General features: G+C 44.2%; 2 protein-coding genes across 2 annotated transcripts; both read left to right on the top strand.

The window, feature by feature from the left end:
• Positions 1-174: 174 nt before the first annotated feature.
• On the top strand, positions 175-12,281 carry cacna1fa (calcium channel, voltage-dependent, L type, alpha 1F subunit a). The gene is made up of 47 exons (XM_053848532.1): positions 175-478; positions 912-1,101; positions 1,178-1,283; positions 2,016-2,155; positions 2,229-2,374; positions 2,496-2,648; positions 2,717-2,913; positions 2,987-3,090; positions 3,161-3,303; positions 3,381-3,449; positions 3,611-3,674; positions 3,745-3,771; positions 3,968-4,128; positions 4,196-4,421; positions 4,507-4,714; positions 4,775-4,895; positions 4,972-5,044; positions 5,115-5,178; positions 5,240-5,297; positions 5,567-5,663; positions 5,729-5,858; positions 5,928-5,987; positions 6,051-6,157; positions 6,233-6,320; positions 6,399-6,506; positions 6,588-6,640; positions 6,705-6,851; positions 6,922-7,123; positions 7,189-7,347; positions 7,535-7,645; positions 7,725-7,808; positions 7,883-7,903; positions 7,974-8,102; positions 8,182-8,247; positions 8,317-8,408; positions 8,470-8,629; positions 8,747-8,874; positions 8,939-9,035; positions 9,098-9,200; positions 9,276-9,377; positions 9,941-10,065; positions 10,136-10,443; positions 10,510-10,674; positions 10,751-11,091; positions 11,197-11,309; positions 11,369-11,698; positions 11,807-12,281. The coding sequence occupies exons 1-47, from the start codon at positions 460-462 to the stop codon at positions 12,011-12,013; spliced, it is 6,102 nt and encodes a 2,033-aa protein (XP_053704507.1). The 5' UTR covers positions 175-459; the 3' UTR covers positions 12,014-12,281.
• A 985-nt stretch (positions 12,282-13,266) lies between these two features.
• sypb (synaptophysin b) lies at positions 13,267-23,672 on the top strand. Its single transcript, XM_053850020.1, has 7 exons — positions 13,267-13,369; positions 14,640-14,705; positions 19,255-19,379; positions 20,302-20,500; positions 20,572-20,763; positions 20,825-21,137; positions 21,731-23,672. Exons 1-6 carry the CDS (start codon positions 13,352-13,354, stop codon positions 21,104-21,106), a joined length of 882 nt encoding a protein of 293 aa, XP_053705995.1. The 5' UTR covers positions 13,267-13,351; the 3' UTR covers positions 21,107-21,137; positions 21,731-23,672.
• The last annotated feature ends 1,577 nt before the right edge of the window (positions 23,673-25,249 follow it).

The raw sequence follows: 25,249 nt of genomic DNA, 5'->3' as shown, positions 1-25,249 counted from the left end.
ATGGTCCATTTTTGAACACGCAACCCCGAATTTATTGCGAGTAAAAAGAAATATTTGTGGTAAACTCCAGAGCCAAACGGTTGCTCTGGAGTATTCCTCCACCTTCGCCGGGAAGATTTCCTCTGTCATCCCTTTAAACGGCTCAGCTGCTCTAATCCTGCCGGCTGACCACCGTGGACATGGGGACGTGTTCGTTCTCGACCATTTTGTGCCTGCATGGTCGGACACTCAATGAATAGCACTTTGTATTCTTGACTTTAACTTCTTCAGGTTTCAGAATTGCATGACAATAATCATGCGGCGGCTGACACGCTCTTCCACCTGATTCGATACGGACCTCGTGGTTCCTTAAACTTATTTTTGGAGGACAAACAAACATCTGTGTTCCTTTTGGATTCGCAGAACAACTTTAGAGTTGATGGTGGGTTTTTACGTTCAGCTTTTTTTTAAGCCGCGGTTATGGACGGTGCAAAGAAAGGTAAGAGCTCTCTGCAAGTTCAGATCAGTTGTTTCAGATCAGTCACAATGTTTTACATTGTTTTATTGAAACAGTGTGTAGAAGTTAAGGTTTAAACTTGATCACAGCCAAAGATTTTTCATTTAGTTTATAGTTTATTATCAGGACCTTTTCTTGATAATAAAGTGAACAGTTTGGGTGTCAACAGGTGTTCATGCATGTAGGTGGGGAAGGTGCCGGGCTCTGCGCCAGGGCTCCCATTAAAGAAGTAGGTCACATCTGGTCTGTAGTTGAGGGATGAAAATGTTCTTACAGTGGGCGTATCATTTCACCTGTCAGAGTAGCTGAAATGCGAAGGCTTTTTTTTTTTACTTGCTATAAGATTTAGAATGTGAGAAGACAACTCGCTGATCTAACAACTTAGTGCCGCTGAATAATTCATTGTTTTTGACAGATCCACCCGCTGGAGGCGATGGAGGAAAAACAGACACCCTGGGGTCGACTGGCTCAGCCAGGAAAAGAGGAGGGGGCGCCAAGAAGGCCATGCAGGCAAACAAGTCTGCTCTCAGGGCCCCCCGAGCTCTGTGCTGTCTCACCCTCAGCAACCCCATCCGCATGGCAGCGCTGGCCCTGGTGGAGTGGAAATATCCTTCAGTGAATCTGGTGGTGGCGATTGTTGTTGTGTAAAACAGTGTTAAAAGCCTTAATTCAAATTCCCACGCCATTCGATATCTTTATTCTGCTTGCCATTTTTGCCAACTGTGTGGCCATGGGGGTCACCAAGCCCTACCCAGACGATGACTCAAATGCTACCAATCACCAGCTGGTGAGTCCTCAGAAACTAGTGTTCAGTCAGATGGGGAAAGCTCCAAAAGTCAGTGAGAAGTCAGTTCACAATGATGGCTGTGCTGCGTGTGTTTTCATCTAGACGTTTACCATCTCGCAGCGCCTCCAGTTCAAGTCGAATGTGTGAGCTCTTCTGTTAAGCACTTTGATTAAAGCGCTTGTGTTGACAGTACGAACAATCGGTGACAAGATAATGGAGCTTTGTTAGACGCTAATAGTATTAGAGGGGAAAAGTTGTGGAGCGACCTCAGTCAGGTGACCCTGGCAGGGATCATGACTGACTTAAACACCAACCATCTGTCCCACCGCTTTTTTTGTTCTTTTGTTTTGGCTATAGTTTGGTCAAACATCGAGGAATTTTGAAGAGATTCAAAAAGATTTCTGTGACAGTGTCATTTTTACAATTCATGAATAAGATATTCAATAGAATTTATGTGGTGCATTTTTTAGTTCAAAGGGAATCAGGGGACACACTGAAATTTTCTGGGACAAATGTTGTATCTTTTATCATTAATCTACTTTGTGGCTGAACTTTGTGTGAAGTGACGGTTCGGCGGGGATAATGAGCATTAAGCTGAAGGTAACAGCAGTGGGATCCATGCCTCAGCTTAAGTGTGTGTTAGGCACTAGGTTAAGAGGTCAGAAAGCCTCAGCACCAGGAGAGCTGTGGCAGTAAATAATAGGTTAGAACTCTTTTATCTTGTCTCCACAGGAACAAGTGGAGTACGTCTTCCTAGTCATCTTCACCATAGAGACCTTCACAAAAATCCTTGCCTACGGTTTAGTCATGCACCCGAGTGCATACATACGCAGCGGATGGAACTTGCTGGATTTTATTATCGTCATAGTCGGGTAAGCTGCGGCTCCCTAAAGTCTCAGCGTGAACTTGAAGGGACTGTTGTGTTGCAATTGTGTGTTTGCACAGGTTGTTCAGTGTGATAGCGGAGGGCATGACGGATCACAAGCCCGGGGAGGCCCATCATGCTGCAGGGAAACCTGGAGGTCTGGATGTGAAAGCCCTGAGAGCGTTCAGGGTGTTGAGGCCCCTTCGACTTGTCTCAGGAGTGCCAAGTAGGTCTGACAAAGTGAAGAACTTAACAGGGAAAACAAGACTGAAGAAAACATGTAACCGGGAAATGGGGTGATGGAGTGTGATGGATACTTAGGCACAGATCTTTCTGCTCCTGATCAGGTCTACAGATTGTGTTGAACTCCATCATGAAGGCCATGGTCCCCCTTCTCCACATCGGAATGCTTGTCATGTTTGTCATCATCATCTACGCCATCATCGGCCTGGAGCTCTTCATCGGCAGGATGCACAAGACCTGTTACTTCCAAACCACAGGTACCAATAACAACACACTGAACTGAAAGAGTCTGCGTAATCCAAAACAAATACATCTCCCGCTGCAGGCCTCATGGTGGAAGACGACCCGTCCCCTTGTGCGTTCGCTGGTAGCGGTCGCTTTTGTGTGACTAACGGAACTGAGTGCAGGGGCAAGTGGGAAGGGCCCAATGGTGGCATCACGAACTTCGACAACATCTTCTTCGCCATGCTCACAGTCTTCCAGTGCATCACCATGGAAGGCTGGACAGACGTGCTCTACTGGGTGCGAATCTCAACCCCCTTTCTTTATTTCTCCTCGCTGCCTCCTTCATTCATGTTCACTCTCCTCATTGCAGATGAACGATGCAATAGGATTTGAGATTCCCTGGGTCTATTTTGTCTCTCTGGTCATCTTCGGATCCTTTTTCATCATCAACCTTGTGTTGGGTGTGTTGAGCGGGTAGGTGTTTTTCTGAAGTGTAACAATCACAAGGCCACAAGGCTGCTCAAGGCTGTTTTGGTGTGCTCAGTGAGTTTTCCAAGGAGAGAGAGAAGGCCGTAGCGCGAGGTGAGCTGCAGAAGGCTCAAGAGAGCAAGCAGATGGAGGAGGACATGATCGGCTACATGGACTGGCTCATCGAGGCTGAGGACGTGGACGAGGAAGGGAACAAAAGTCAGTGGCAAATAACCCTCATGTTTCAAAGACTGCTTTCATAAATTTCATCTGGGCTTTGCATTGTCCCCAAAAAGGAGCGGCGATTGCAAAGAAGAAGATGATGAAGAAGTTTGGATGGTACAAACACAGCGAGGATGGAGGAGGTATGCACGTCACGGTGGTCTCCCAAGTATTTGGAAATCTGCTAAATTCTTTCAATAATAAGTGAATTAAGTGAGTGCTTTTATTTTGACTGCTCGTGTCTACAATTCCCATAATGCACTGCAGGAGTTGATGCTCTTATATCGTCCTATATTGTCCACAGAATCAGACTCCGATGACGATATCGCTTACCTGGATGACGACAACGGCTGCTGTGCCTCACTCATGTATGTCACCCACTGGAAAACATCTTTTTCTGCTTCTCTTCAGTCCTGACAGTGTCATTCTTGTCTCCAGGGCAAAGATGATGGCCAACAGCTTCTGGTAAGATGCGTAGAATCACACCTTAGAAAACGATCATTATTTCCCACCTATTATGTTACTAAAATTGGGTTTTTATGAGAAATGCTGCTCTTACTCTCAACACCCACTTTGTTTTGTTGCATCTGGACTTCCAAGGACTTTGGAATGTTGATGGAACATTTCTGCTGGACAGTGCAAGATCATTTCTTTCTTGCAGTGACCAGCTGTGCCAGCTGAACCACACCTTCAGGAAGAATTGCCGCGTTGCCGTCAAGACCACTAACTTCTACTGGCTGGTCCTCCTGCTGGTGTTCCTCAACACTGTGGCGAGTGCCTCCGAACATTATGGGCAACCAAAGTGGCTGACAGAGATGCAGGGTAAAAATCTGCTCTGGCCTTGACTCATCGCCTTCTGCTTCTACTTCGGTGATCTGCTTCCCCGCAGAGAGAGCCAACAAGATCCTGCTGCTGCTCTTCACTCTGGAGATGCTGATGAAGATGTACGCCTTTGGACTTCAGATTTACTTCATGGCGCTCTTCAATCGCTTTGACTGTTTCGTGGTGTGCGGCGGGATCCTGGAGACGCTGTTGGTAGAGATGGAGCTCATCCCACCCATTGGCATCTCAGTGCTCCGCTGCATCCGCCTGCTCAGGATCTTCAAGATGACTCGGTAGAACCAACACTCACATAATAGAGTCATTACCCTTACAACTTGATTCAGTTAGTAATTACTGCATAACGCATGTCGTTTCCAGGCACTGGGCAGCTTTGTCCGACCTGGTTAACTCCCTCCTCAACTCCATGAAAGCTATCTGCTCCCTTCTGCTGCTGCTCTTCCTCTTCCTCATCATCTTCGCCTTGCTCGGCATGCAGCTGTTCGGGGGCAAATTTAACTTTGATGAGACTCAGATGAAGAGAAGTACTTTTGACTCCTTCCCTCAGGCTCTGCTCACATGCTTCCAGGTGAGTGCTATGTTGCCTTTAGATTCATAATACTGGTCGACTGACATGGCCTCACTTCAGATCCTGACTGGAGAGGACTGGAACGCTGTGATGTATGACGGCATCATGGCTTATGGAGGACCAGTATTTCCAAACATGGTGGTGTGCATTTACTTCGTCATCCTCTTCGTCTGTGGCAACTGTATCCTCGGAACATCACTCCGATGTCACAGTATGCTTGTGTTCTATGAGTGTTTGAATCTTAACTCTGCGGTCAGACATCCTGCTGAACGTCTTCTTGGCTATCGCCGTCGACAACTTGGCAGGAGGCGGAGGAAGCAAAAAAGTCGAGTATGTTTGACCAAAATATATGTCTATGCTGAGTCCTCCAACATATTTCAAATGTCTGTGCCTATCTTAGGGAGAAAAAGGAGGATGAAGAGGAATGGGATGAGGATGACGATAAAGAGGATGAAGATGCTGGGGTACGTGGCAAACAAGGACTTTTGACTCTCAGTGGGAGTAAAATACACGTGATGTTTGTAGAACGACGAGGACGACTGGCAGGAAAACGAGGAGCTGCGCGCCATTGAGGGTCTGGAGGGTGAGTTTGACTGACATCTGGCGGCAGTTTTAATAAAAGTCCTGCTTATTTGTGATGACAGATAACATCGATTTAAAGGTTTATAAATATCTACATAGAAACGTCTGACATCACAAGTCAAGGAAGTGATCAAGTCCTGCTTGAACTCACTGATGATCCCAGATATTTTCAGTTCATCGCCACAATATAACCTAAATCTGTGTTCCACTATTCCTATGGAATTTATGTTCTACTTAGTGATGTGTATTTTCTGGTCTATATTATTGCAGGAGTTGCTCCAATGAAGCCAGAGTTTTCCGGGCCCAAAGAAAAAATCGTGCCGATCCCTGATGGAAGCTCTTTTTTCATTCTTGGAAAGAAAAACTGGTACTTGACAATCTTCTTGTCCTGCTCCAGCATGATGTTTACATCTGCCTTTGAACCATTTCAAGCCTGCGAGTGGCGTGCCACAACCTCATTCATCACCCCTACTTCACCAACTTCATCCTCATCTTCATCATCCTCAGCAGTATTTCACTGGCTGCTGAAGATCCCATCAAATCCCACTCCTTCCGAAATATAGTAAGATGAGTCACGGTAGGAAAGGTCATTTCTGAAGACCAGAGCTAACGGATTTGTGTCCCGCATCAGGTGCTGGGTTACGCCGACTATGTCTTCACTTCAGTTTTCACAGTGGAGATTGTTTTAAAGGTAAAAAACTTCAAATATATTTAAAAAAAAAATCCTAACCCTGATTGATTTCTAATGTTCCAGATGACAGTCTATGGAGCTTTTCTACACACCGGCTCCTTCTGCAGAAACGCCTTCAACCTTCTTGACCTGTTGGTCGTCAGCGTCTCTCTCACCTCCTTCTTTCTTCAGTGAGTTGAAGCTCCTATTTTAGAGTCATAAAGAGATATTCTCCAAACATCTCAGCTTATATTTTTTACTTGCAGCTCAAGCGCGATCTCAGTGGTGAAGATCCTCAGAGTGCTCCGAGTGCTGAGACCCCTGCGAGCCATCAACAGGGCCAAGGGTCTGAAGGTATGTAGCCACAATGTTTCTAGGACTTGCTTTTGAAGTCTTACACTCACTTCCAACTGCGGGTTTGTGTGTTCACAGAATGTAGTGCAGTGTGTGTTTGTGGCCATTCGCACCATCGGCAACATCCTCATCGTCACCACGCTCCTACAGTTCATGTTTGCTTGCATTGGAGTGCAGCTCTTCAAGGTTCAGACTCGCCCCGATTTATTCCTCTGGTGTCTGTGATGAAGGAAATCATTCAGGTTGGTGTGTTGCTTAATGCTGCAGGGTCGATTCTACAGCTGCACAGATGAAGCCAAACACACTCCGGACGAGTGCAAGTCAGTGTTTTTTCTCACGAGTTTCATCGTATTGGAACACTCACTGAATACAGTTTGTTTTCAGGGGGACTTTTGTGGTCTACAAAGATGGCGATATCAACCACCCCATGTTGAAGGAGAGGATTTGGGAAAACAGTGATTTCAACTTTGACAATGTGCTCATGGGCATGTTGGCGTTGTTCACAGTGTCGACGTTTGAGGGCTGGCCACAGTGAGCGCAGCATTGCTCAGTTAAACCCATTTTTTTACCTTATTTCGACCAAAGAATGTTTGCTTTCAAGGCTTCTCTACCGGGCTGTGGACGCCAACGCCATCAACCGAGGGCCCATCTACAACTACCGCGTGGAAATCTCCATCTTTTTCATCATCTACATCATCATCATCGCTTTCTTCATGATGAACATTTTCGTGGGTTTCGTCATCATCACGTTCAGAGAGCAGGGAGAGGCTGAATTCAAGAACTGTGAACTCAACAAAAACCAAGTGCGTATTCCAGCACACCCCTCCAAATCAATGATCCCTGACTAACTTTTCACCTCCCTCCTCAGCGCCAGTGTGTGTACTACGCGCTCAAAGCTCAGCCCATAAAGATTTACATTCCCAAAAACCCATCCCAGCTCAAGTTCTGGAAAATCATCAACTCCAGTCAGTTTGAGTACATCATGTTCGTGCTGATTCTGGGCAACACGCTCACCCTGGCTGTCCAGGTAACACCCTCAGGTTGTTGGTTCAATTCCTGCTCCAGGCGGCCCTTTAAGTGAACCTAGTGCCTATCTGTGTGGAGTTTATTTGTCCCCTCACACTCGGGTGGGGGTTTCCTCTGGGCACTCCGGTTTCCTCCCTCCCCACTCGGGAATCAGCAGTTGAAAATCATACTCTCTCTTCCTTGTGTAGCATTACGAGCAGTCAAAACTCTTCACCTCCATCATGGACATCCTCAACATGATCTTCACCGTAGTTTTCACAATCGAGATGATCGTCAAACTCCTAGCTCTTCGTGCCCATGTAAGAATCTTTTTTTTTGCCTTTAAATAATGTATTATAGTTAGTGATTCACCCCTCTGTGTTGGTCCACCTGCCACAGCACTACTTCATTGATCCATGGAATTCGTTCGACGCGTTGATCGTGGTTGGCAGTGTGTTGGACATTGCCGTTTCAGAGTTCAGTGTAAGCCAGATCTATGGACTTTGGATTTGTTTTTGTCACGTTGTTAAGTGTATGTTTGTGTTCTTTTGATCCAGGGAGGGGGCGGCCATGGAGAGGTGAGAGCCTGTCACACTCGCTCCTCACACTGCACTCATTTCTAAAAACAGCCTATTTTTTTCTTTGCAGGGTAAAGGGGAGAGTGGCAAAGTGTCCATCACCTTCTTCCGTTTATTCCGAGTGTTGAGGCTGGTAAAGCTGCTGAGTAAAGGGGAAGGTATTCGAACTCTCCTCTGGACATTTGTCAAGTCTCTGCAGGTCAGCGATGCACAACAAATGGGAATATTGATGCTGATATTGTGAGCTAACAGTATAAACATGAATGTTTCTTGTACAGGCGTTGCCTTATGTCGGCCTGCTCATCGCTATGATCTTCTTCATCTACGCTGTGATTGGGATGCAGGTGAGTCCAGCTGGTATTATGAACCATGCGGAATATTTAGACGCTCACTCTAGTCTGTTTTTTGGCAAGACGTTTGGGAAAATCGCCATAGACGACAACACCAATATCAACCGAAACTGCAACTTCCAGACCTTCTTCATGGCAGTTCTGGTGCTGTTCAGGTGTGACTCTGCACAGTCAGTGGTTTTGAGATCCTGATGTGTGATAAGAACGTCTGCACAGATGTGCCACTGGAGAGCAGTGGCAGGAGATCATGCTGGCAGCTCTGCCAGGCAGACGCTGCGACCCTGAGTCTGACACCGAGCCTGGCGAGGAGTACTCTTGCGGCAGCAACCTGTCCTACATCTATTTCATCAGCTTCTTCATGCTGTGTGCTTATCTGGTGAGCCACGCTTGTTTAACCTTAACTTCTTCCTCATGTCAACCTTTCTCTCCTGTTCACAGCAAGTGGAATTCCAGTGTCATTTATTGACATTTTCATTAATCCTGCTTTCTCCAGATCATCAACTTGTTCATCGCTGTCATCATGGATAACTTTGAGTACCTGACGCGTGACTGGACGGTGCTCGGGACGCACCACCTGGATGAGTTTAAAAGAGTTTGGTCCGACTATGACCCAGAAGCCACGTAGGTGTTCCACTATTGCGTTGTTCTCTGCCTCCTCTTGACGTATCTCATCCCTCCGTTTTAGTGGGCGTATAAAGCACATTGACGTTGTCACCATGCTGCGCAGGATCCAGCCACCGCTGGGTTTTGGGAAACTGTGTCCTCATCGTGTTGCTTGCAAAGTTAGTTTGCTTTCTTCGCTTCTGTTTATGATGGAAGTGCCTGACCTCCGTGTCGTCTCCAGAGGCTGGTGTCGATGAATGTGCCCCTCTATCCCGACGGGACCGTCTCCTTCAACGCCACTCTGTTTGCTCTGGTGCGCACTTCCCTCAAGATCAAGACTGAAGGTCTCATCTCACACGTTTAGCTTCTTGCTAAAATACACCCCTGCTCATAAGGTATGCTGTTTGTGTCTCGCTCAGGCGCCATCGATCAGCAGAACGAGGAGCTGAAGCTGATCATTAAGAAACTTTGGAAGCGGACCAAACCCAAGCTGATAGATGAAGTCATTCCTCCTCCTAGAGGTGCAAAAGCAAATTACCCAAATCACTCCTCACTCTTAAATGATTTAGTAGTGGATGTTATTACTCCTCTGGAAATGCTGCAGTGTTGCAGTCGAAATATTCCAGATATCCTCATTCGTTTTAAAAGGAAAAACAGTGTTAGAAAAACAAACCCATTTCAGATGTAGTGAATAAGAATGTTGTGTCTTGTTTAAATGAATCTCACATACTCTTTGAGTAGCAGTGCATCAAAGTAAAGTTTGAAATAATTGTATTTACCAAGTTATGTTTACTTAAAATGGCCGCCTTACTCTAAAAGCTTGAAGAGGACAAACAAAATGGCCGGCATGCTGTGCCAGTGACTCACACTTGATAATCACTGAAGCGTTTAGAGCCATTTTTACATTCCAGTATATGTTTAGGCAACATTTATCTCACTAGCAATGGAGATAAATCTTAATAATAGGGCCCCTTTAAAGCCACTCTTCAATGCAGTAGTGAGGCACTGGGAAATCTTTAGCTGTAAAATATGCAGGTTACTGGTCTGAACAGATTTGACTGTTAACATGACCTCTGACCCCCAGGTGATGAGGTGACCTGTGGAAAAGTTTACGCAAGCTTCTTGATTCAGGACTATTTTAAGAAGTTCCGAAAAAGAAAAGAGAGGGAGAGGAAATCCAAAAGGAAGGACAGGGCGGCTGCTCTCCAGGTGATGTCCTCTTTAGGGTCATTTTCACTCCAAATATATGGGAATATTTATAGTGTTTTTGTTCTCCTAGCAAGGGCTGAGGACTCTGCAGGATCTGGCTCCAGAGATGCGACTGGCGATGGCCTGTGACATGGAAGAAGAAGACGACATATTCGACAGTGAGGCCGGTACTTCGGTCAACACCACGCCGGCAGCCACGCCCATGCCGCCAATAGAGGTCCTCGTGGAGCAGACCGCTGTGATTGTGGAGCCTCCACCGGTGAGTGTGGTCACAGAGCAGGTGACCCGGATGCAGGAACACCAGCGACCGGGCTCAGATCTAGCAGGACGGAGTGTTGTCACAGAGCAGCCCGTCAGGTCCACTCCACTTCCTGTTAGGTGAGTGTCGATTACCCTTTATTGGCTCATCGGTCAACTGACGTATGTCGTGTTCTTGAATTTCAGTGAACCGGCTCCTCCCCCGCCCCCGCCCCCTCCACCTCCTGAACCTTCTCAAACTGAGGTCATGGATGTTAGACCTGAAGAATCGCATGTGCCGACGTCATCTGTGGCAGTGGAGCATCTGTACAGCAATGAGGGAGACGCTGCCAGTTTAGCGTCAGTGGACAGGTACGTCAAAAAACATGGTGCTCCCTGAGCTTTTGAATGAATTTGAATCATAGTATTTGTTATGTTTTGCCGGCAGGTTTGTGTATCCAGAGGCCATCTCACCGACGCCGACAGAATCCGTCTGTATCGGCGAGGGAACCTACGACAGCACCAACACCAGTGGCTATGTCAATGGTTACAACGGAGAGTGCACGGCTCCCAGTCCCTGCCCGACATACGGGTACAACGGGAGCAGTTACTCCACCTACAATGGAAATGGAAGCGCGCTCACTGCAAACGGCAACGGGAGCATCGTAGGAGGAGGACTTGAAAACGGCAGCAGTGTTGGCGGCTACAGCGGGAACGGCTACAATGGAAGTGAGAACGGTGGGCAGCAGCAGTTTGTCAGAAGACGGCTTCTTCCTACGATTCCAAAAGGTTAGAAACCAACTTTATTCAACTTCACTTCAAACAATCCTATGTCTGCGCTTCACATTAATATGAACGGTGAGTTTGCTGAAGACTCTCCTGTCTCTCTTACAGGACGCAGGCCTTCTTTTAACTTCCAGTGTTTGAGGCCACAGAGCAGTGTGGATGACCTGCCCATCCCTGGAAACTACAGAGGCAGCACGTCCCCTTTAAGATCCCGTTTACAGGTACAAAGCTGAGCCCATCATTGAGAAGTTTTCCACTCTCTGATCTCTCTATGCTCCAGACCCAGCACAGTCTGGACTCCAGACGCAGCAGCGTGTCTTCCTTGTCCTCCTCATCCTGGGCGAACACAACTGCTGCAGGACACACTCCAGTTCCCGGGATTATTGCTCCGTCAGGCCGCCGGGGCAAGCTGATCTACACCCCAATGATGCTGCTGGATGAAGGCACCGGAAAAACCCAACCGGTGTGGAGCGACGGCACTGCCAGTCTGCCTGCAAGAAGTCGCCCAGGCTGGTATCCGGGTCAAACTAGGACCTTCACCAGTACCAGGATGCCACCAGTCCACCAGGGATTTATTGACAAGGGCAGTGCGGACAGTTTAGTGGAGTCGGTGAGTGTGATTTATTCACTCATACTCAGTGCTGTAATGAAGGATTACTAAGCGTCTCATAATGCACTGCAACAGTTGAGACTCTGAATCTAAACCATTGTTTTTCAGATCCTGATCTCTGAGGGTCTTGGTGCCTACGCCAGAGACCCAAAGTTTGTGACCTTTGCCAAGCGGGAGATCGCCGAAGCTTGCCACATGAGTCTGGACGAGATGGAGTGCGCTGCTGCAGATCTGATCGCTCGAGGAGCCAGTCGATCCGTGCCTCGCTTTGAGGACGAATTAGCCGACGAAATGAACTGCGTCATCTCATACTGACAAACTTGACCTTTGTACTGATGTGATCATGAAATGCTTTGATTGCAAAATGCCAAAACGTTGGTTGGTTAAAACGTAGTCCAGGAAAGTAGCACCACATGTTTATGACAGCAAGGTTTTGCTATCTACGTCACTGACTCTTTATACTCTGCGATGGTGACCGTCGTACACAATAGTTTTTTGAGGCTCATGTTTTACTTTATACCGAATTTCCTCAAAAACAATGAGTATAATCCTGTCAGCTTTAATAAAGAACCACATTGTTTCAGCAGGTCTTTGTTTACGTTGTCACAGGAGCCATGAAATCTGACATATCTGTTTTATATAGATAGATAGATAGATAGATAGATAGATAGATAGACAGGCAGACAGACAGACAGACAGGTAGATAGAATAGGAAAAACACCATTGTCTTTTTTTGGCTATTGTGTTTTGCCAAAGTGTTTTCTAGTCTATGTGTTGATTCAATTGTGCATATAGGAATCCGTTTTAGTGATTCTGGCCTCATTTGTCATTCGTCAGATCTTGGTACCAAACCTTTACAAGCACAAAGGAGCCATATTGTTGCCATGGTATTCAGGAAACATGCCTCTTGTATTGGCCGCTTCACCCCCATCATCCGTTCACTGACCTTCTGCCCCCTGGGTCCTTTATATGGGTCAGATTGTGTCCATCTGATGGTACAGTTCTGTTGGGCGCCCAACCACAAACATAGCATTAAGGCCACAGCTAGCGACTTTTGTTATAATATTCTGTAATATATACAAGATAGATTGACAGTTACAGAGCTCAGATTGTTACTGAAGACTGAAGTTATCATCTTCCAGCTACTGATGATGTGCTGGCATTTAGCACTTTGCCTTTACACAATTCCCCTTTTATTATTAACACAATATTAATATTTGCAATGGCAGCTGCTGTTTTGCGACTTATATAATCATCCATTAAGTATCTGGCAGATGGACAGGCATCTGGACTCTGGCTATCTAAGGACAGCACTCGGGAACAAAGCGGGGTGCAGCTCCATACACTGTGTTGGATAACATGAACGACATGGTGGTATATGGACGGAGCGCGTCCACTCCATCCTTGCTGCCTACTAAAGCGTGAACGCCGTCAGTGTCGCTTCTCCTCCCTGCATCCTCGGGCCGTCTCATCGATGCCGCGATGTGATTGGGTGGCACGTCTGCGACGTCAGCACGCCGCGCGCGCCCTCATCCAGGCTTGTGACGCAGTCGGCTCTTCCTCCTGGGCGTCTTCCTCCCCTGGGCTGTTCCAGATGAGACGCCTCCATCCCTCCGCCCCTCTGATCCTCTTATCAGCGAGTAAGCGGCCGAGATGGATGTCGTAAACCAGGTAGGACTTCGAGCAGGAAATTGTCTATTTCGCCTCATCTTATTCAAAATGTGCGGCTCTGTGTCATTTTCATCGCGTTATTAAAGATATTTTCGCGACTACACGGGACGTGACTGCAACACCCTGGTGTCGACAAATCAGTGTTGCGAAATGCATTTCTCCCTTTACAATTGAACATAACTGCACAACGCCGGATATTAGACGGTGGCGGGCGTTTTTAATTTGTGTATATTAGTAATGCTCGATGCTGCGGTTGGTGAGATGGGTTCGTGTAGCCGCAGTAGGCCACACACACACACACATATACACACGCATATGCACGCACTCGTTCTCTTCTGGTCCGTCCCCGAGCGCCTGGCAACAGCGATGACACCCGGTCAACATCAACAATTTACGTTTTCGTGCGGGATTTGTGGCAACATCGTTGGTGATGGTCGGCACTGCTGTGCGGCCATTGATGCGCGCGCGCGCGCACACACATACACACCGACGGCCTTCTCCTCTGCGTCGCATTCACCTGCGCAAAAACACACCACTCGTCCTTACGCACTCGTGTGACATCGACAAAACGAAGGGTGTTACGTTTAGAAATGGAAAGGAGGAATCGAGGAATTCACGGCGATGCTCATGGAATACATCGCTCTGTCGCCGACACGCACGCGCGCCGCTGCGAGAGCCATTTTGGTCAAATAAATGCAGATGTTCCATAGTAGTTCCACCTCGATCGGCGGTGGGGAATCTCCCAATGTTGAAGCTCTTAAATCATTGCTGTCCTTCTGATGCTGCAGCAAATCAATGATGTCAACTGAAGCAGTGAAACGCTCGACAAGTCAAATGACATGATGCTCAAGGAGCGCGACTGTCAGAGGTCAAAACCTCTTTTACCAGCTGGATTCAGTGTACTGATATTACTGTTAGGAAATGACAAGATAGAGGGATAAAGACAGTGTGAGGGCAGGATGTCACTGTCAGTGGTGGCACACAGCTTGAACCCTCACAGCTAAACTCATCTATTCAGATGTTTATTGGTTAAAGTATAAGATAATGAGACTATTATAGACGTGAACAGATTTAATGATGTCTTATAAAACCAATATCAAATTCTACAAGGCCCTAGAAATAATGATGGTGGCTGTTATGTCGACCATTAAATTCTCTATATAAACTGTAGCCTTTTGCCGAATGAAATCACTTGGATCCCTTTTATCCAATGCGTATTTACTCATTCAAAGGTTGTTTACTGATGAATGTTATGTGTTTGCTTTGACAGTTGGTGGCGCAAGGACAGTTCACAATAATCAAACAGCCATTGGGATTTATAAAAGTCCTACAATGGGTAAGTCCTCCATTTCGTCTGCTTGTGTCATTTATTAATGTCAGTTTTTCGTGAGTGAAGATAATCCCGATGATTGTTGTGATGCTGGTGATGGCAATGCTGGGCCCAATAGGAGCTGTTGCGTCACCAGTGTGGGACGTCATGCTAGACAGCAGTATCATGATCACTTCTCCAATCCATCTGGAAGGACATGACCTCTGCATACTAGTGCATTTATTTCCTGTGTTGCCTGTTCACTTCCTCTTCACCACATGGTGGAGCCAACAGCTAGTCTCCGGGGAGTTTCCCCACAGCCAGGCTTCACAAACACTAAACTAATGGTACAAACCTCTGTCACTCACAGAGCGTGTGCTTAGTCTTCAGGGTGGACAGATGTAGCATCCCACACTGCTGGTCCACTTCCACTAATTACACTTGGAGGCCTTTGGCGTTAACCAGGTGTCTTAATTGTGTGTGTGTGCGTCTGCCTGTGTGATGTGGAATTACATCATGTCTATTTACTGCTGTTGTCATGGGAACAGTTCCTTCACACCATGTGGCATCTGCTGTTTGTGGCTGTTCATCAGTGACAGTTATAATGAATCATGCAGTGACAAATATGGGCATTTGATATGAACAATTCATTCTTTCAGTCCGCGTCTGTGTTATATTGTGGAATCTCTTTTTTTTTTTTGTAAATCAAATAGTGGTCGAAAATAATATTAAAAATGGAATTTAATATATTTGAATTATCTTAGAATTATCAGGCTTTTTCAACAATATTATTTATTAGTATATACTACATAAATTGCAGATTTAATCTACAATTAAATCTACTTTTTCATTGTAGATTATTGTGTTGTTGAACGTGATTATAAAAATGGCTGTATTTATAGGGAAATGTCGCTGCATGTTATTGATGGGTTCAGAAAGATATAAGCCAAACACACATTTGACTCATACTTGGCCAATACGTTGTTGACAATAGCATTCTAAACAGGACGCAAACAAAATTCAAGAAACAGCCCCTGCACATCCCATAATGCTCGGCTACACCTCTGCAGCTCCTCAGCATCACAGTTGACTCCACGCGAACCCTGCTGAGAAGGTGCATGCCAAAGTGGCTCTGACAGAACGCCACACTGCAGATCTGCATGACTCTGTAGTCCTTCCCTGGAGCTGTGTGAGTGTGCCAGCACCTCATCACTGCCCCCCCTCTGGGTCACTACGAGCCCACCACCAATCAGGAGGCTCGCTCAAGAGGCCAGGGCTGTGAATCATTCGTCAGACAAGAGGAGGAGCTGCTGCTCTTTCTGCTTCCTTGTGGCTCTGCATAAGCAGCCGTGTTTTATTGCAGACAGGGGCCATTACAGTGAGCTATCTCTGCAGGTTTGGTTTCGCTTCTGTGAGAGACTGAAAATAATTTTCGACCGAGTCCATTTTGCCTTCATGTGTGATGAAAATATCATCCTGCGTGACTCATGTGTTTGCCCACCCACTCACATGCTCACTCACTGGCTCAGCCCCACCCACATCCTCTCCCCCCGTCTATCTCTGGGGGAAAGTGCTGATAAAGCCAAGATGTTAGAATACCTTGGTATCTCTAAACCAGACAGAAGAATGCACATTTGTGGGCGAATTGAACAAGAGCGCTATTCGCTGTGGTCTCGCCGGGTAATATAGGTTGTTGATCAAGAGGCCTTCACCTTTAAATCTTCAGAGTGTAGCGAAGCTGCGCACACTGTGTGGTGCTCTGCTGCACAAACACACAAGACCCACACATTTCTCGGTCTTTGTTCAGTTATTCCTTTCCAGTCATGTCCAGATTAGCTTCTAGCTTCACCCTACTCGACCTGTTTGACAACCATAGGCACAGCTGAGAGGTTTAGCAGTTAGTGGGACGCTCCATCGCTTTGCTGAATATTAAAAATGTGACGTGTCATGGAAAGGTAAGGAATGGAAAGCTCCACTTATCTAAGTCAGGTAGTTTAAGATGAGAGCGAAGAGAGGAGTGTTAAGGTTGAATGGATCAGTTTGTTTTGATCATGAAGAGCAATCAATTTCAGCAGATTCCTGATTACATTATTGAAGCCGCATATTACATTAATAAAGCGATATCGATCCTTGTGTGGAGACAACATCCTGCTGCTGATATTAGATACTTATTGATGGCTTATGAGAGCAAACAGTTTCTACAAAGGATGTGGAGCTACTATATGCTCTGATTATCATTTATTATTAGAATCTTTTTTTTTTTTTTATTCAACTTCCATGAAGTCGTAATGTATGCTTTAAAAGTGACATTTTTCCCTGTATCGACCAGGTGAAACACCTTAATGTCCAAAAGCGTGTGTGAAGTGACTCGTAACATGGCAAGGATAATAACCTCCAATGATCACTATAATACGATGGTATTATTTATGTTGTTTTCACCAAATAATGTGGCAGAACATTTAAAGTGGAAGACAGATAGATGATGGAGTATTTCAGCTGTAAGGACAGTTATTTTATATTCAGTAATACAATACAATACAGTCCAGTATACAGTAATTATAGATATAACTGCAAAAATCGTGTTGTTGTTGTTGGAACCTGAGAAGGGCAAACATTGTAGTCGTGGTTTTAGTAGCGGTACTTATTGCTATGTTAGTCCCGATAGCAATGGCTGCCAAAACAGTCACAGCGTGAAATGTGAAGGCATTTTAGTCGCAGTAGTCATAACTGTTGTGGTGAGTTCCGGAGTTGAGTTGGTGGTTAGAGAGGAAGTAGAGAAAAGAGGGTTTTCAGCAATTTCCGCAGGGTTATGACTAGGTGAGGCAGTAGTGGTTGTTGCAGAGCTAGTTGCACTAGTAGTCACTATTGTAATTATATTGATATACAAAATAATCTGTATTTGTAAGCCACATTAGTGATAACAATGGTAAAAACAATAGAAATATTATTAATGTCATGGAAAGAATACTGCAACATGTAATCGTAAGTACTGTTAGTGTGGGTTGAATTGTTTCATGTCTTCAGGATTATCTTACTGGACTGAACACTGATGCAGCCTCTGCCTCTTTATTCACGACATGATGATTCATGCCTAAATGCTCATGTGCGCCGTGATGCCATTGTCTTCACCCCGACTCCATTTTCTCTGAGATAAAGCGGCACGAGAGACAGCGAGAGCAGCAGACTGATTGTTACTGTCCTTGGTGTCGTGAATCTTCTTGTCTCAGAGGAGTTGACTTCCGGCCAATTTACCAGGGTGGATTGAAACCAGCCTCCACCTCCACATAATGTGGCACTGCCAACGGCGTTGCCATGGCAGCAGAAACACCATGTCATCTCTTCGCCAGGCTGGCCGTCACACCACTCTCCTCCATTCTCACTAATGATGCGAATCTATTATGAATCTTTTATTGTTGAGGAACGTTTATAGAATTCAAACAACTCTGCGTAAATGTTAAGAAAGAAATGTTCGAATTAAAAGTTTGAATTAAATGCTTTTGATTCTAACAAAATGGCAGATATTCTTGACTATTTTTACACAATCTACTGTCATTTGGAGGCTGCACGTGATACTTTTATTACCATGTACATCAAGGTGAAACAATATTAGAAAAAATAATTTTCATAGTGACACTGTTTTTTATGATTATGGCATGATTATGAAAGGATCCCCAGTAAAAGAAGGCTATAGTCCTCTCTGTGACAACTAAATAATGAGAATAGTAGCGAAAAGCAGGCAGGGATTTTGTAGTAATGGCTGATGTGAAGTGTGCAGCTACAGCACAGATGGCTTCTCCTTTCTCACATTCGCACTTGCTTGCTCAGATGGTGAACAAGAATTTTAACTGCTGCGGAAGAAGGTGCTAGAAATGTTAACACAGCGAAATAATCCTGCAGGGAAAACAGGTGGATGAGTGCGACTCTCACTGTTTGATTTGCGGAAGGCTATATTTTTGTGTGATGCCGATAAGATCCTTCTGGGATTCGTAGCCGCTCAAGCGCTATTGTAAGTAGTTTAGTGTGCTGCTGCCTGCGGCAGGTAGACACGACTGCAGAGGGGTGTGTGTGAGCTCACGTGCCGGGGTGTGGCTTTGTGAGTGTGTGATGGCAGATGGTGGAGCACCTCAGTCAGATTAATAGCTGGATTGTCCATCCAATTGGATCTGGCCTGCAGCGCCGGGAGGGTGTGGTAAAAATAGTCTGACTCCTCTAATCTCTCGTGTGTGTGTGTGTGTGTGTGAGAGAGAGAGAGACAGCTCATCTCCACACGCCTGGTTGTTACGTGATGGTTAGATCAAGAACAACAGTCATGTGAAGTAGTTAAATTGTTGTGAAAACACAATGCCTTGGTAACAGCGTTCAGCATGAAACCGACATCATTGGAATGCGCTGGTTACCATGGCAACAGTCGCAGTCTCAGCTGTATTTATTTGCACACAGAAACGTGACAGGTGGGGGAACCTCTGCAGCTCTGGGGTCCCACCTGGTTATACTACGATGTGCTTACACACTTATGTCATTGACAGCTGAAGTTGGGTTCCTCTCTCAGCACGTCTTTATTCCCCTTTCTCTGCAGATCTTCGCTATCTTTGCCTTCTCCACATGTGGCAGTTACTCTGGCATGTTCAAGATGAGCGTGGAGTGTAAAAACCGGTCGGAGAGTAACCTGGGCATCGAAGTAGAGTTTGAATACCCCTTCAGGTATGTGCTGGTCTCAATAGAAATGTCACAGTCGCACTCATCTGACATCACACGAGCAGAAATAGTCAATACAGTTCATTTCAGAACTTATATTCTGCATCAACGAATGTCTATTAGCAGCATGAGCTATGAGTACTACAGCACATGTGTTACTTCAACACTGATCAGAATGTAATTAAATTATTTTAATTAATAAGTTTTATTAAATACTGAACCACACGCCACAGTGAGCAGCAGTGGCTGGACATGACTGAATGCAGGAATCAGCTGCAGCAGCTGTTGTAACAGCATATTTTGTTGCTGAAGTCGTAATATTGGTGGTGGTCATAATAATCGCTTCAGTCATATCAGTGGCAGCAGTTTAGTCGTAAGTAGTGGCACTTGTCGGGTGAGAAGTCTTAGTTGCAGCTGTGGAATTGGTGGTTGTACTCATGTAGTAGTCATGAAAGTTGTAGTAATTGGAGTATTTGTCGACATTAAACGCAGTAGTAGAAGTAGTTATTTAGAGCTCTTTGGAAGTGCTAATATGGAAGTGACTACTAATGGATCGACCACCGAGATTACTGTTGCTATTACTATTAACTTTACTTGTACTAGTATTACTACTGATACTAATACTAATATCCCAACGTCTATATCTACGACTGCAACTATATATTCTCCTGCAAGAACCTATACTACTAATACTGCTGCTAGTCAAATGCTCCTACTATTGTCAAGAGTGCCACATTCAGAAGGTAAGTGACATCACAAAGAATTGAGAAAAAAAAGGTAGCAGGATGAGGACACTGAACAGATTTTGTCGGTGAATTGTGCTCCACAACACTGCCATATAAATAGGACAGAAGCAAGAGACAGCCTGCGCTGCTGCGTCGCTCTGATCAGCAGCATCTGAAGATGTTTGGAATCCTTTTGTTCGCAGGCTGCATCAGGTTTACTTTGATGCCCCCACCTGTAAGGGGGGGAACCCCGATCGTCTGTTCTTGGTCGGGGACTACTCTTCCTCAGCTGAGTTCTTCGTCACCATCGGTGTCTTCTCCTTCCTCTACTCCATGGCAGCGCTCTCTGTATACTGTTTCATCCTGGAGAAGTACCGCGAGAACAACAAGGGCGCACAGATCGTATGTACTTCTCCTGCCTTTCTTTCATTCTCTAGTCCAGCGGACATTTCAGCAAGGATCTTGTCTTGTAGGACTTTGCAGTGACGGCAGTGTTCGCCTTCATGTGGCTGGTGTCGTCATGTGCTTGGGCTAAAGGCCTGTCGGACGTGAAAACAGCCACTGATCCGGAGCAGGTTGTCACTCTCATCCCAGCCTGTGACGAGGGGGAGAACCGCTGCCGTGAGGTCTACGACCCCAAAGTCTCTGGCCTCAACACCTCTGTGGTAAGTCTCATGGCAATGTGAAGTATTTACAGCCCATCTAATGGCTCTTTTCACCTCACAGGCTTTTGGCTTCATCAACGTGATCTTATGGATAGGGAACCTTTGGTTCGTGTTTAAGGAGACAGGGTGGATGGCTGCATTCGCCGGAACGTACGCCCCCTCACAGGAGAAGCAGCCTGCCCCTGACTCCTTCGCTCAGGGAGGCTATGGTCAGCAGGACCCCTACGCCGGCTCCCAGGGCGGATACCAGCCCGAGTATGGCCAGCAGGGCGGATACAATGAGGACGGAGGCTACAACCAGGGCTACGACCAGCAGCCCACCTCCTACTCCAATCAGATGTGAGCTGGTCCTGTGACGCTACAGCAGCAGGCGGGTGAGTGTGAGGACTCAAACACCCTGTTATGTTGCCATTGTTCACTGTCTTAACTCACCTCAGTCATCATTATTGGACTTCAGTTTGCTGGCATTCGAGGCTGATGCGAAGCTAGTTTTAAAGTGACAAGTTAACATAACATGTCATGAACTTCCTGTTTTTGAATCAGAAATAAAATATTTGTTTTGATGAAGTTCATCTTGGTCGATCCCAAATGAGCAGCTCAACAGTTTATCTAACTGTTGAACTGGCTGTCTTTTGAGTTGTTTTTATTTTCGCCACTGTTTGTGACTTGCAACCCTCCAATCAAAGCTTCCTCCAGGTGCTGATATGCTTTAGAATTTCCTCCACAGATCATCGATATAGTTCCATCCTCTGTTATCTGACAACAGCATAACTAACCTGAACAGTCAGAAGCTTAAGTGTGAATAAACAACGGACAAAAGCTTCATGATAGTTACAAAAATAAAGCTATTTTTAATGAAAGCACACCTGTAAAACAGTTCAAAGTGTTTAAATGTTTGTTTTTCAACATATGCCAAGGATTGCTTTTTAATATTCTGCTCCCTTGTACCCTTGTTTCCTCTCCTCAGGGTGATGTTGTGTCCGTGGAGTGTGGCTCTCGACCACCACCTGCATTTCTGCACTCCTCTGTTAGTCCGTGTGTGTATTTGTGAGTCGACAGGTGGAGGGAGGGAGGCATGGAGGCCAGATCCTGGTGGGGCCTGGGGAGGGAATCACTACTTGGGGGTGGGCGGTCAGGATGTGGGGGGACACTGGTGGGTGGGGGGAGTGGGGTCTTTGCTGTAACATGATGTTTATTCTCGTGCTGTATTTAACTGTAGAAGACAACAGAGGATTGTCTGTTTGGTTATACGAGAAAAACTTGGATACAAATACCAAAACATTCATTGATGAACATTTAAGAAGAAATCTTGTCATGGAAAAAGACATTTATGGAAAAAAATGTAGTAATATTTAACTTGAGAGAATGTATTTGTCTGTGCTGTGTAAATATCAACATGCTGATATATATGATTAAAGTGTATGTCCACAGTTGAATAATTGTGCACTCCATATTAGTTGTTATACAACAAATGTTGAGCACAGAGTTATTCAATTGCAATGACTTTGGTTCTGTTCTGGAGCTCACATAGGTTCGTCCTCGCCCCTTCAAATCCTCTCATTAATGACATTGCAATACTTTTATCTTTTTTTTTTACGACCATTATTTATGTTCTGTTCCAGGATTTAAGGGTGACGGCATATTCCGGGAAACAGCAGAGAAATATGTCGAGTGAGCAGTGGTTATTTATAGTTTCTTTAGCTTTGATTTCATCGTCGGGTCCCACTGTCCAGAGAGGATTACACTCTCATAATCCACTTCATGTTGAAAACCTAAAATTGCATAGGGTTAAGAAATTTAGTGAGCATGGTAGCATCCTCTATTTGCTGTGCTGTTTCTGAAACTACCGCTATTGTGTGCTATCAGTATGAAATTGTGAAACCAAGGCAGTGAGCATCTGTTCTAGACGCGTGCGTTTAAATGTCAGAGTTGTGTCCCGTTTTTCGATCGCCTTTTTCGTGGTCCGGAAAGTTGTAAGACAGAGTCATATAGTTTTTTAACCGCTGTTTCTATCACACTGTAACCAGTGAGGTACACATTCAACTGTTGCTCCGTAAGAATAAAGTCTACTCCAGCAGGATGACCTTTGTTATGCCACGGTGACCTAAATATTTAAGGCGGTATGAAGAATATGTTTAAATATATATACATATATCTATCTATATTTCTCCCGCATCTTCAGTCCTTTGTCTTTTCTCCTCCGGAAGGCAAGTGAATTTACTGCATGCATCTTAAACCTTATATCCTCAAAGCACCCCAAGTGAGAAGCAGAGGTTCAAAGGCTGCAGGGGAGTGTCATATTGTGGCGTTTTTCCTTTACCCAGCCTGGTTGTCACAGCGCCCCCCGCAGCTCTGCTATCTTTTATACAAAGCACAAAGTCAGTGCTGCAATGACAAATCCTGAAGAAAACCACAGCATAACAGTGCACATGTCCCGCTGCCAATCCTGGACGACGAAGATCATGTTCGCCTTGACTGGTAGTTTTGCTTCCACAGGCCTCATCAGACACAACTGTCCATCTTATCTACGCAGCCTTGGACTCACCCATTTGCTTTTATAATTCAGGGTCTTTTGATTCAGGCAGTGTTGAAGCACCTGGCTTTCTCTCTTCCTCTCGTCCCTCACCTGTTTCTTTTCTCTCCCTCCCCCCGTTTCTCTCGTTCACTGTAGCTCTTATAAATATGCTGAAATGAAATATACTCTGTTGTTAGTGGTGAATGATGTCTTGTGGTACTCTCTACACCTTTGGATAGTGCTGTGTTTATTGTGTATGATGTATTCATATTAGTATTTATGATAATGATAAGTCTGAAAAAATATCCAAAACTCTCCAGAATTCTGCTGTATTCTTATTCTATGGGATCCATGTGAAACAAAAACGAAATAAACTTGAAATTATTCTGTTGAACGTTAAGTGTGCTGTTCATAAAAATTGGTTTGTTTTGTGTCCATAGTCTCTAATTCGAGGTCATTTGTAAAATATAAAAATCAATATTAGTAGATCCAATTTTTGGGATATTATGTAAGATGCTGGAATAAAAATAGGTGCACAAACGGTACAATAAATACATATATATTTTTTAAATAATATTTCAATGTTACTCATACTAGTGTATATAAGATTAGATTAGGCTTCCCTTATTTATATAAAAACATATATAAAACTGTCAGCTGTTTACAAGGACAAACAAGCTGGACATCCACTGTTGTCAGGATTCAAATTGTAAGATAATAATTTCACCATAACTTCCTCATTTATTGTCATCATATCATCATACTGGAAAATAATTAAGATTGTAATGACGGACGTGCAAAAGTATGCAAATATATAGTATATACATTATTATGTTAATATTATTTGTCCAAAATTTGAAGTGATGTTAAGGATTTTTTGAAGACCTAGAGAGTTATCAAAGAAAAATACAAAGTCAAACATAACGTAATTGTGGCTTCAAAAACAAACAAAAAAAAAACAAAACTTTTTTTTCTTCTAGTTTGGAAATTATGAAGTTCCAAAGATTTCCTCATTCATTTCTATTACTTCAAGTCACATGACCAGCTCCAGCTAGTAATCCAGACTCCTTGAAGCACAATATGCTATTGAATCACTGAAATTAATAAACTTTCATCTACAGTGTCTAAATGTGGTTGTGTCAATGTTTGTGTACTTGATGGCGCTACAAAAGGCTACTGTCGCCTACAGTCCGACTGAACACATTGCACGCCTTAAAGCTAAATAAAGCTTTAAGGTGTTATATATATATATATATATATATATATATATATATATATATATATATATATATATATATATATATATACATATATATATATATATATATATATATATATATATATATATACATATATATATATATATATATATATATATATATATATATATATACACCTTCAAGTCACACCTCTTTGTGACTGTTTTCAAGGTTAAAACTCACGTTTCGCTGAGAACTAGCTCCATATATTGATATACTTTATATAAAGCTTTAAGATGTATATATATATATACATATATATGTATACATATATACATATATGTGTATATATATACATATATGTATGCATATATATACATATATGTACATATATATATATATATATATATATATATATATATATATATATATATATATATATATATATATATATATATACTTTAAAGCTTTATATAAAGTATATCAATATATGAAGCTAGTTCTCAGCGAAACGTGAGTTTTAACCTTGAAAACAGTCACAAAGAGGTGTGACTTGAAACTGGTTTATTTATTATTATTAAACAATTATTTGCTTTGAATAATTGTCTGAGCGCTACTCCCTAACACGCCAGATCGGTCACATGGCCGTGACGCATTCAGAGTACTTCAAAAGCAGGCACCACAAAATGTAATAACTAGTAAGTATAATTGGACCTGGTGTACTCCATAAGTAAATATGGCTCAAGTTCAAATAAGACTTCAACGCTATTAG

The sequence above is a fragment of the Synchiropus splendidus genome, chromosome 18 (genome assembly GCF_027744825.2).
Source record: "Synchiropus splendidus isolate RoL2022-P1 chromosome 18, RoL_Sspl_1.0, whole genome shotgun sequence".
Lineage (NCBI taxonomy): Eukaryota > Metazoa > Chordata > Actinopteri > Syngnathiformes > Callionymidae > Synchiropus > Synchiropus splendidus.
This window is presented reverse-complemented; position numbering and strand designations above follow the sequence as displayed.